This window comes from Pan troglodytes, chromosome X, assembly GCF_028858775.2.
Source record: "Pan troglodytes isolate AG18354 chromosome X, NHGRI_mPanTro3-v2.0_pri, whole genome shotgun sequence".
NCBI lineage: Eukaryota > Metazoa > Chordata > Mammalia > Primates > Hominidae > Pan > Pan troglodytes.
In genome coordinates, this window is record NC_072421.2 from 150,411,040 (window position 1) to 150,423,449 (window position 12,410).

General features: G+C 53.0%; 1 protein-coding gene across 11 annotated transcripts in view; it reads left to right on the forward strand.

Moving 5' to 3' along the window:
- ZNF185 (zinc finger protein 185 with LIM domain) overlaps positions 1–12,410 on the forward strand; it is a 75,530-nt gene that overhangs the window by 26,099 nt on the left and 37,021 nt on the right. For 7 of the 11 annotated variants that reach the window (XM_016944473.2, XM_016944482.2, XM_016944476.2 and 4 more), the window contains 3 exons: positions 4,392–4,478; positions 7,526–7,630; positions 8,733–8,831. In XM_016944473.2, the coding sequence (XP_016799962.1) occupies positions 4,392–4,478; positions 7,526–7,630; positions 8,733–8,831 (291 nt within the window). Of the gene's footprint in view, positions 1–4,391; positions 4,479–7,525; positions 7,631–8,732; positions 8,832–12,270; positions 12,367–12,410 lie in introns of all 11 variants that reach the window. The other 4 variants (XM_016944479.3, XM_016944480.3, XM_063804736.1 and 1 more) reach the window with 3 other exon arrangements.

Sequence of the window (12,410 nt, forward strand, 5' to 3'; positions counted from 1 at the left end):
CCACTCACTGCAGCCTCGACCTTCCAGGCTCAAGAGAGCCTCCAGCCTTAGCCTCCTGAGTAGCTGGGGCTACAGTCACAGGCCACCATACCCAGCTAGTTTTTTTTTAAATTTTTTGTAGAGACAGGGTTTCACCATGTTGCCCAGGCTGGTCTGGAACTCTAGGACTCAAATGATCCTCCTGCCTTAGCCTCCCAAAGTGCTGGGATTGCAGGCATGAGCCACCACGCCCAGACCCTAATCACTTCTTATAAGGACATTGGTCCAACTGGATCAGGGCCCACCCTAACAACTGTATTTTAACTTAGTCACTTCTTTAAAGGCCCCATCTCCAAATGCAGTAACATTCTGAGGTCATGGGGGTTAAGACCTCAACATATGAATTTTGGGTGGCACAAGTCAGCCCATAACAGTATACAGTTCTCATTTCTCCTTATTTCTCTTTTAAAGAAAGGCAATAAATGGTTTCAGGTGCCTTTCTGTTTGTTCGTTTGTTTGTTTTGTTTGTTTTTGAGATGGAGTCTCGCTCTGTCGCCCAGGCTCGAGTACGGTGGTGTGATCTCGGCTCACTGCAGCCTCCGCCTCCCGGGTTCAAGCGATTCTTCTGCCTCAGCCTCCCGAGTAGCTGGGATTACAGGTGCACGCGACCACGCCCGGCTAATTTTTGTATTTTTAGTAGAGACGGGTTTCACCATATTGGCCAGGCTGGTCTCAAACTCCTGACCTTGTGATCTGCCCACCTCAGCCTCCCAAAGTGCTGGGATTACAGGCGTGAGCCACCGCGCTTGGCCTCAGGTGCCTTTTAGAAGATAATATAGGAGGCTGGGCATGGTGGCTCATGCCTGTAATCCCAGCACTTTGGGAGGCCAAGGCAGGAGGATGGCTTGAAGCCAGGAGTTTGAGACCAACCTAGGTAACATAGCAAGACCCCATCTCTACAAAAAAATAAAAAATAAAAATTAAAAATTAGTTGGGAGCATTGATGTACACCTGTAGTCCCAGCTACTTGGGAGGCTGAGGTGGGAGGACTGCCTGAGCCCAGGAGTTTGGGGCTGCAATGAGCTGTGACTGCACCCTTACACTCTAGCCTGGGTGACAGAGCAAGACCCTGTCTCTAAAACAAGAAAAAAAAGAGAGAAAGAATGGAGGAGAATTAGATTGTGCTGTATTATAGATTTAAAAGGCACTTTGACATTTATTCCACAAAATTCCTTTCGATGTTTAATCCCCATCATATGGTTGTCATTGCAAGGTGGCTTTTTAAGTTTGCTCAGGTTGCCATAACAAATAAAGGCTAGAGATTCAGGGTCTGGGGCAAGCTCCCAACAGGAGGCTCAGCTTGATGCTTCTGAGAGTTCTTTCCTCCAATTCTGGTCACTCAATATTTGGAGCTCACCCAGGCAGCTTCCAGGAAAGCTGCTGGCTGATCCTGACCCTGGAGGGCCGTCTTCTCTGACCCTACCACGTTAGGTGCTGCACTGGACCAAGCAGCCACCATCAGTACTCCCAGGCCCAGCTCCTATCTGCCTGGTGTCTGAGAAGCCCAGCCCGTGAGGAACAATGACTCAATCAAACTCAGGGTCCTGCAGCACTTCAGAAAAGGCTGGTTTGTGGCAGAGTGGAAGAGGAGAATGTCACAGCCTTGTCCCCAGGCACAGACCTATCGAGGCTACCCTCTCCCCACCCCCTGCCCTGCCCTGTTCCCCTTAGCTACAGTGCAAAGGTCAGCTCCTCATAACTCTTGCCCCCCTTGCAACCTGAACCCAGTTTAGGGACCCTCTCTTGGAGAAACTGGTTCTACACATGCACCCCTTCTCGACCCCAGGCCTGGCTGCTTTACCCGAAGCACTGGTCAAGCTTGCCTCACCTGACCAGGGCATGGCCTCCTAGGTCCTGGTCCTAGGCTCTGCCCAGCATGCTGCCTGGCAGAGCGTCTGGGGAGCAGGGAGTAGGAGCACAGCTTCTGGCACAGGACAAAACCCTGGCTTTGCATCAGACTGACTGTGTGACCTTGAGCAAGTCTCTTCATCTCTCCATGCATCAGTTTCCCCGTGGATAAAATAGGGAGAGCAGTAATAGCTACTTCCCAAGGCTGTCCCAAATGCTAAATGAGATAGTGCACCTGAAGTACTTACCACAGTGCCTGGGTGCTGGTATCCTCGGGGGCTCCCAGTCATAGGCGTGCTGAGCTGCAGGGCCGTTATTCAAATACAGGAAGAGATCAATATCTCCACCTGCTGGCATTTGAGGGAAATGTGGCCAAAGGCAGTGAAAAGGAGGTATCCCCTCGCCCCACATCCCCGCCTCCTCGCTCTTTGGCAGAATGAGTCACACACTGTTTGGCACAGGCCACAGTTGGTCGCATTCCCACAGGTGGCTGTGATCAGTTTTGGGCTTCAGGCTTCAGCAGATGCCTGCCTCTCTTCCTTGGGTGCCTTCCAAGGGTGTGCAGCCTTCCAGCGTGGTCCTGGACTTCAGCTTGGACTGGAGCTGTCTGTGGTTGAGAGTCTGGGGAGATGGTGGGGTAGCGGGTTGTGGGGGAGGAGAGACCCTTGTATTAGTTTACTGGAGCTGCTGTAACAAGGTACCAGAAACTGAGTGGCTTAAAACCACACGCATTTATCCTCTCACAATTCTGGAGGCTGGAAGTCTGAGATCAAGGTGTCGGAAGGGCCATGCTCCCTCCAAAGGCTCTGGGGGAAAATCTGTTCCATACCTTTCTCTTACCTTTTGTTGCCTGCAATCCTTGGTGTTTCCTGGCTTGCGCCCGCCTCACTCCCATCTCGGCCTCTGTCTTTGCGCAGCCGTCTTCCCTCTGTGTCTGCCCACATTGCCCTAGTCTGACATCAGTCACTGGAGCAGCCTGGGGTGACACTTTGTTCCCATTTCCTCTGTGACAGAGCCAGAAACGCCAGTGAGAAAATATGTTGTGCTTGCCTGTGACATTCCTGTTCCCTGGCACAACCTGATTTAAATGAGTTAGCCAGGGGTTTTATACTGTCATCATAAATGACATCATCCTCAACAACGATGTCATCGTCGTTATCACGAGAGGAGATGGGGAGAAGTCAGAGCTGTCTGTGTGTCTAGGGCCCCTCCTGGCTTTCATGATGGGAGAGGCCTTGTCCTTGGTAGCCCTTCCATTTCCCTCTGGTCACTTTGAGCGCTCCAGGCCCTGGCCAGGGTGAAAGTGGAGGGACAGAGATGAGCAGCCCACTGACCCAGCCGTCCATGGCTCATTCCTTGCTTTCACCTTGGCCACTCCAACCCCTACCCCTCCTGGGACCCCTGAGTGGCCTCTTTAAAGTGCCAGTCTGAACCTATAAACCCCCCACCTCCACTTCAAGCCCATCCTGCATCTTCCCTTTGCCATACCAGATCTAGTCTGTACATTCAGGACCCCTGCCAGCCTCTACCTCCTCCTCCTCCCCCGATCTCCCTTCAGCTGGCCTGGGTCGGGCCATATATGCCTCCATGAAGCTTGTCCACTGCTCCCATGGCTAAACCTGTTCTGGGCCCTGCAGCACAGCAAGGTCAGTTTCCATGCCTCTCTGCCCCTGCCTGACCCTGCTGGGCCCAGAGCTTCACCAGGGCAGGCCTGGGGCTCAGGCTTGTCTGCACTTCCAGTGCCCAGGGACAATCAAAGGCAGGAGTGACTGCAGTGTGGCTTGGAATTAGGCTTTGCTCCATGGACCTAAGGAGGTCTGGTTTGGGGTGAAGGGTCCACCCCCAGAAAGCCTGGGAGCTCTATATTCTCTCTGGCCCTGGCCACACCATGGCCAAGCCTGCTGGGCGTCATGCCTTGCAGTACGGCCAGAGAATGCATCAGACTTGGAGGGATGTGTGTCCGGGGTGGCCTGTGGTCATCTGGGGGAGGGCTCTGAGCGTGGCTGGCAAGAGGAAAGCTCAAAGGGGCCCTTTGTCCTCATCCCCGAGTCTGCGACATCCCCTCCCACTGGTTTTCATTCCATATTTGGTCCGTGGGTTTTCTGAGTCTCTCATACCCCTCAGTCCCCACCAGTCCATGAATGCAGAACTACCCCTGGCCTCACAAATGGCCACTTTGGATACCCTGGTGGGGTCACAGGCTGGGGTTGCCCCTGCAAATGGTTGGTAGAAGCACGGGTTGGGAGGTTTCATTTCTACCCAGAAGGGCCCTTGCTGTGCCTGAGGGAGGGCTGGGCTCAGGTCAGGGGTGGGAGACTGGGGAAGGGGCCTACAGGTCAGTGGCCCGAGCTCAGCTGCAGCACCAACAAGGCTCAAGGCCAAGGAGGAGATGAGAGCACATCAAAAGGGGGCAGTGGGTCTGGGCGGCCCACCGCACTCACCAGCCCAAGAAGGGGGAGACTTTTCTCACCTGCAACCCACTGGGTCTCTCCTTTGGCCCGCAGCTCAAGAGGTGAGGAAATTGTCCGCCTGCAGATCCTGACACCCAGGGCAGGACTCCGCCTGGTGGCCCCAGACCTGGAAGGCATGAGGTATGGGGGTCCTGCTGCTGTCCTGGCTCCCTGGACACCATTCTAGAGATGGAAGCAGCAGCCTCAGGTGGCAAATGATGAGGCCTAAGGCCGGCTCTGCCACTGTAGGGCCAACAGGTTGATGGGAGGCATGGTCGACCTGGGTTTTCTGCCCCATCTCATTCTTTCACTCAGAAAACCATTATGGAGCAAGCGCTTAGTCTGTGTAAGGGTACAGGCCCGACCCTGGGACACAGTAGTGAACAGGACCCCCTGGCTGGAATTGCCATCTGCCTGGTGGGGGAGGCAGACGCCGACATGAGCATGAATGAGGTCAGCCAGAGATGCTGTGTGCCAGGAGCCCCTGGGAAGTGACAGCTCAACCCTGCCAATCGCTGAAGATGGGACCAGTCAGCCGTGCTGGGGATGTTGGTGGGGGTGGGAGGAGGATTGGGTCTAAGGAGCCCGTGAAGGCCACTGAGGCCATTGCCCTGCCTGTGTGAGAGGGCCACTGGGAATAGAGTGGGGTCACTGGGTCAGAGTCCACAGCTCTCCATGCCACTAGGCTCTGTGCTGGGGAGGGGTGGGTCAAGGAGGCCACAACCAGCAGGGAGCACGAGGGGCTCAGCCTCTGCCCTGGGGTGGGGGTCAGACAGCCAGGTGACATGCAGGCAGGATTCGGGGGCTGGGGTGGAGGCTAGGAGAGATCCGAGCAGGGAGACTGGGCCCCTACCTTGTGAAGGCCAGAGACTGGGGAGAGAAGCGGGAGTGTACACTGAAGGTCATCCCTTAATCCCTGGGGTGGCAGGAACTTCGAGCAGAGGCCTCTCAACAGTGTGGTGGGTGGGAGTGTTTGGGGAGGGCTTCCTGGAGGAAGTGACATCCAAGATGAGTCCTGAGCGATCTCTAGGTCCCTTTACCCTCCTCCTTGGCTCCTCCCACTTTAATTCTGCCCCCAAGGCACCAAGTCCCGTCCACTTTATTTTAGAGATGTTTCCATCCCTATTGCTCTGCCCCTGGCCCAGGCCTCCACTGCTACTCACCCAGTTGTCTGCGACCGTTTCCTACTGTCCCATCCCTGGACTCCCTTCCACATCTACCTGGGTGATGTTTCCAAAGGGCAGAAGTAGTTATGCCAGCCCCCTGCAGAAAGCCCTGCAAAGCCCCTCCCACTATGCTCTGCAGCCTGAACTCAGTACCTGGCCCCACCTGCAGGCTCCTCCCTCCCTGGGCCTTTCTCTGTGCAGGCTGGAGGCTCTGCCTGAGATGCCCTTTCCCCTCTTCATCTTTCCGTTCCACCTCAAATGTCCTCTCTTCTGGGTCATCTCCTTCTCCTGACTTTCTTCCCCAGGCAGCATCTGAGGGCTTGTTGATTCTGCATGGCAGCATCCATTCTGCATGGATGTAGATACAATCACTATGCCCATTTTACAGATTAAGAAACTGAGACCCTGAATGGTTAAGTAACTTGCTCAAGGTCACATGGTCCAGAGCAGGCAGATCCGCTCAGCCTGCCCTACTCCCACCTTCCACCTTCTGCACCATAGCTCATTGTACTAGCTGGGGCAGGGAGCAGGGGGACAGAGAGGGGTGATGGAAAGACTTGGCATTTGCTGAGTGAACTCATTTGACGAGTTTATTCGTAGGCATTGAAGTCAAAATTTCCAGGAGGGAGGTATTTTAAGGTTTGTGATTGAGGTTTGAGAGAGTGATTAGGGCTCAAGAGATTTCCACGTTATATGCAGACAGAATAGAGCTGAAATCATGAGCGTAAACTAGCTTTACATGGGGCTCATGGTGAGCCAATGGAAGCTGGGCACCGACCTCAGTATGCAGGTGGCAGCCACCTGGCCAGCCCTCCTGGGGACAGCTGGGTGAGGGCAGTCTCTTCTCGCCATGTTGAGAGTGGGCCTCCTGAGGGCCAGTTGGGAGTTAGTGGGTGTGCAGGCCAGTACAGAGGAGAGGCAGGAACAAGTGGAGATCGCTGCTTCAAGGGTGGCAGTTGACACCTTGGGAGGGGAGGAGACAGTCCAGCAAGTGGTGGAGCACGCCAAAGGGAGGAGAAAAAGGCGGAGACCAGGAAGGTGTGTGGCCAGGGAGGTAGGCAGGTGGTGTTGACAGGATCAAGGGAGGAGGGGTGGTGAGAAGGCTGGAGTGGCCCACTGGGTCAGCAGTACTGAATGGTGGTTTGAAATAATGATGGGACTGTCTCTCCTGGATTTGACAACATGGGGCTCCCTGAGGACCTGAAGGAGAACAGAAGGGGGCTTAAATTAGGAGATTAGGATCAGTCTTACACCATACAGGGATATAGTCCAGAACTCTGAAGTCAGACTGCCTGGATTCAAATCCCAGCTACTCCTCTTATTACCTGTGAAATTTGGGGCAAATCACAGGAGCTTTGTGTGCCTCCGTTTGCTCATCTGAAAGATGGGCATGGGTGATAACAGTGCCCATATCCTGGGGTTGATTTGCAGAGTTAACGCATATAAAGTCACCAGAACAGGCTCAAATGCTCAATCAACAGTAGCTATTGCCAGGCGCAGTGGCTCACACCTGTAATCCCAGCACAGTAGCTATAAAACAACAACAACAAAAAACAAAAAACAGTAGCTATTAGTAATGAAGTTTTGAGAATTGTCCAATCTGTCAATCAGCAGGGTTTGTTTGTTTTTGATTTTGTTTTTTAAGACAGCATCTTGCTGTGTGTGCCCAGGCTCAAGTGCGGTGGTGACATCACAGCTCGCTGCAGCCTCAACCTTCCAGGTTCAACCTCCCAAGTAGCTGGGACCACAGGCACACACCACCACTCCTGACTAACTTTCAAAAATATTTTTGTGGAGATGGAGTCTAGCTGTGTTTCTCAGGCTGGTCTTGAACTCCTGGCTCAAGTGATCCTCTTGCCTCGGCCTCTCAAAATGCTGGGTTATAGGCGTGAGCCACTGCACCCGGCCCAGTAGCAGGTTTTAAGCTCCGTGGAGACAGCTGGCGTTTGAGGATGAGGTAACAGCCCACACCTGAGTGTGAATGGCTGCTGCATGGTTAACTTCCATTTCTTTCCTCCATAGGTCTTCCCCAGGCAACAAAGACAAGGAGGCCCCCTGCTCCAGAGAGCTCCAGAGGGACTTGGCTGGTGAGGAGGCTTTCAGGGGCCCCAACACAGATGCTGCAAGGTAACTCAGTGCAGGAAGCAGACACTTCATTCCCAGAACACGGAGCCCACATACACCCAGCTGAAGGACTTCCATGGCCTCCGGTGCAATGTCAATGGATGCAGCTGGGGCCAGGAAGGTCCTGTTCCCACTGTTCCCCCAGTACCTGGGGTACTGCAGGTCTTTAATGAACATCTGTTGAAAGAAAGAAAGAATGAATGAATGAGGCCTGGAGGGAGGTAGGCCCCTGCCATGATTCCTCAGGGAGCCAGTTAGAGAGCAGGACCAAACTCCAGGGCAGGCTATCCCCAGCTCCTGGCCTGTGCTGAGTTCCTTCCATTCCCCTGAAGCTTCCACACTCACTGTGCTTTTACTGCAGGACAAAGCAGCCCTGCCAATGGCCAGGGCAAAGCAAGGCCACCAAGCTGGCAGTCTGGGAGAGTCAGTGACCAAAGTATGTGGGCCCCCATAGAGCATGTAGCGGAGACTTTCAGGATGACCCGTGGACTAAGGGAGACATTGTGGCAAGGGGTGAGGGGTCCAGGACGGGAAGTTGGAGCCATAGCGGTGGATGATGAGTCCAGATGGGATGATTGTCCCCAGTCGCTGCACAGCCAGCCCACTGACCTGTCCTCCAAGCCAGACCAGTGCCAAATGTGTCTGGTGAGCAGTGGCTGCAGGCTGGGCATTTCTTCAGTGAGAACCTGGTAGCCAGTTACAGCTAAGAACCCACACACCCATCTTCTCAGTGTGGATCCCTGGAGCCCCTAGCTGGAACCCTGAGCCCTGGAAATGAGGAAAGGAATCCCTCTATGGCTTATTACCAGACCCACATGTCTTGCCCCTTGCTCTGTTGGCAATCAGCTCCCCCCCCCCCCCCCCGCAACGAACTAACCTCCTCCTGACTTTCCACCTTGCTCCCAACCAACCCATCAGGTTTGGAAAAAATACAGAAATACTTCCTGTTAGAGTCAACTTGGGCTTGGCTCAGCTCTGGTCAGAGCAGCACAGAGTAGCAGCCAAAGGCCTGTGCTTCTGGTCTTGAGGCCCACTCTCATGGCATCTGGGTTAGATGAGATCAAAACGCAACTAGAGTCAGCAAATACTCCACTTCTCATAACAGGTCAAGTGCACAGTTGAGTGATGGCAATGTGGGATCCGGAGCCACGGGCTCCCGGCCTGAAGGCTTGGCTGCAGTAGACATCGGCTCCGAGAGAGGAAGGTGAGCTGCCCGGGGGAGGCAGGTTCTCTCATACCCCTGGTGACAGACCAGGGTCAAGCTGCCAGGCTGCTTGGGCTGCTATGGGTGGGGCACTGGTCACTTCCTATGGCTCCTGTCTACTGCTTCTCCCACACTCCCACATTCCACCACATCCTGTGTCCTTGGGCTTTCCACTTTTTGGAATCTTGTTCATTTTTCTGATCCCTGCCACTGGCCCTCAAGCTCCTCCAGAGTAGGCACTAGGCCCACTCACAGCTGGAGGCCCAGCCCTCACATGGTGCTGGTCTTGGGCTGGTCAAATGAACGTGTAGGGAATACATGAAGGGACAAATTAATGAGTGAATGACTGAATGATGGAAGAGTCGGCACCTTCTTACTTCTTGGTTAAGCTCTGAGGACCAGCTAGGAGGCCCTTTGCTCCTGCTTTCTCCCTTCTCTCCTTTTCCTGCCCCATCCCTACCCCAGGCGGCTCTGCTCTGAGGTTCAGGGAGAGGAAAAGCAGTAGCCCTGGAGAGACCAGCGTGTCCAGCTGGGCTCTGGCTTCTTGGACCTGGAGGGAGTCAGGGGCCACTTTCTCAGGTGATTTGCAGAGTGGCAAGGTTCCTCTTGTCCCTAAGTGGTTCCAAACCAAGCCTGAATCATTCTTGGGGCAAAGGCTAGGTATGCAGATGTTGGCATAAATAGTTTAGCTCCAAACTATGCTAGAGTCCTTCTGGTTCAGAGCAGATGGCTAGGGAGGAGTGGCAAAGCCAGTGTCTGCAAAGAGCTACAACCGCAAGATATCATCTGCCTCCTGCATCCTACTGCAGTCTGGCCAAGGAGGGAATCCTGTGGGGAAGGCCCTGCTGATGCTTTCCTACTTCCCTCAGCACACCCAGGGCCCCTTTCCCTCACTAACTTCAATAGTTTGCAATTCATGCCATGGAACCAGAGCCCGAATTCTAAATCCAGGCCCACAAGTCAACACAGGAAGGGGACAGCAGGTCCTGGCCTCTGAAACCACTGTCTCCGAGCAGGTCCAAGGAGAGGCCACCAGAGACTCTGTTCTTTAAGCTGCCACTAATGGGGAGGACTCCGCTAGAGCCCTGTCCATGCAGCCTGCAACTTTTTGCCATCTGCAGAGGCATTGGAGGGATCTTTTTAAAAATAAGCTAGATCACATTTCTCCCCTGCTAAAACCTTCTAGTGGCTCTCCATTTTCCTTAGAATGAAGTCCAAACCCTTTCCCATGGCCCACTGGGTCCTGCATGGCAGAATCTTTGGCCTTCTATCCAGTCGGGGCTCCTGCTACTCTCCCCACAGTGGTGCAGCTTGACTGGCTCTGCTGATGGCTGTCGCGGAAGAGACTTCTGGTCTACTGTGATTGGGTGGCTCTGGTCTCCTCCATGTCACCCCGCCTGCTTATACACCCTCATAACATGAAGCCTGTGCTGTCCACTGTTTCCTTAAAATGAAACCAAGCCTCAAAGTTACTTGTAAAGTCATCTGAAGAATCTTCTAGATTTTCATGAATTTTAACCCAGTCTTTTACAGTTGTCTTACCTATATAGTCGTCCCTAGGTATCTGTGGGGGATTGGTTCCAGAACCTCACTCATATACCAAAATCCATGCATGTTGAAGTCCCTGATATAAAATGGTGTAGCATTTGCATGTAACCTATGCACATCCTCCTGTACCCTTTAAAGCATCTCTAGATTATTATAATACCTCATACAATGTAAGTGGTATGTAAATAGTTGTTATACTGTATTGTTTAGGGAATGATGACAGAAAAAAGCCTGTACATGGTCAGTACAGATGCAGCCATCCTATTTTAATTATTTTTCCCACATCTCATCTCATCCTCTCCTCTCCTCTCCTTTTTCAGACAGGGCCTTGCTCTGTCACCAGGGCTGGAGTGCAGTGCTGTGATCACAGCTCACAGCAGCCTCAACCTCTGGGGCTCAAGGGATCCTCCCACATCAGCCTCCCAAGTAGCTGGGACTACAGGCGTGGACCACCACGCCTGGCTAACTTTTGTATTTTTGGTAGAGACGAGGTTTTACCAGGTTGCCCAGGCTGGTTTGGAACTCCTGGGCTCAAGCAGTCCACCGACCTCAGCCTCCCAAAGTGCTGGGATTACAGGCATGAGCCACTGTACCTGGTCCCAAATATTTTCAATCTGAAGTTGGTTGAATCCACAGATGTGGAACCCACAACATAGAGGGCTGACCACACTTAGTTTGACTATAATTTTCAACAAACTCCTTTATTGTTTTTCCTTTTTTTTTTTTTGAGACGGACTCTTGCTCTGTCCCCCAGGCTGGAGTGCACTGGTGCGATCTCGGCTCACTGCAAGCTCCGCCTCCTGAGTTCATGCCATTGTCCTGCCTCAGCCTCCCAAGTAGCTGGGACTACAGGCGCCCGCCACCACGCCCGGCTAATTTTTTGTATTTTTTAGTAGAGACGGGGTTTCACCGTGTTAGCCAGGATGGTCTCGATCTCCTGAACTCCTGATCCACCCGCCTCAGCCTCCCAAAGTGCTGGGATTACAGGCGTGAGCCATCGCGCCCGGCCTTGTTTTTCCAAAGGAAAGGTTGTTTCTCATGGAAACAACCACTCTCCTTTTCCATTCATTTTCATGGATTTACTTAATCATCGAACTTACTGATTCTTCCCCATTAGTGGCAGCTCAAAGAACTGAGTTTCTGCCCCAGGGGCCTTTCCTTGGATCTGCTCAGAGACATTGGTTTCAGAGGCCAGGGTCTGCTGTCCCCTTCTTGTGCAAATACAACTGGCATAAAGAGGTCTGGGACCAAACAAGAGCACCTCTTAGTGAGTGTGCTGGTTAGTGGAGGGCACGGGCTTGTATAGGCAGTGATTGTTCAGCATGCTGTGAGCATCACTCTGCCTGGTTTACAGAGACACAGAGAATGTGACTCCACCCTGAGAAGGTTGGGTAAGACATTCCCCACTAAATCCATATTGAGTGGGTGAATACAGGTGGACTGGGAAGGGGCACTGCTTCTATAAACAGCCACTGGGCCCTGTGGTAACAGGAACACATTAGCACATGTTATGGCCCAGGCATTATTCAAAGTAATTGGCATTTATGAACTCATTTACTTTTCTCAGAATACTTACGAGACAGACATGATTAGCATCCCTATTTCATTGATGGTAAAACTGAGGCCCAGAAAAAAAGGTCAGGTAACATGCCCAATGTCACACAGCTGGGAGATAGCAAAGCCACGATTTGCAACGCCAGAGGGCAACCACTATGCCACAGAGCCCCAGGTGTCAGGCTGCCTTGAGATATAAATATTGTTCCTCAAGCATCCATTTGAGCAGCTTCTTGGTCCTCATCATCTGTGGGGGGCAGGATCCACTTTCTCGGGAGAGGGTAGACATACAGACACAAAGTCCTGAACCTGGACCAGGTTTGGCCTCCTTTCACAGGCTGTGTGCAGCTGCTAGCTTTGCCTCTTTCCTGGAAGACCAGGATGGGCACAGTGCCAACTCTCAGTCCTGCAAGCCTAGACCAGCAGCCATCAGGTAAGGTTAGGGCCACTGCCCTAGTGCCCTATCCCATTGCCAGA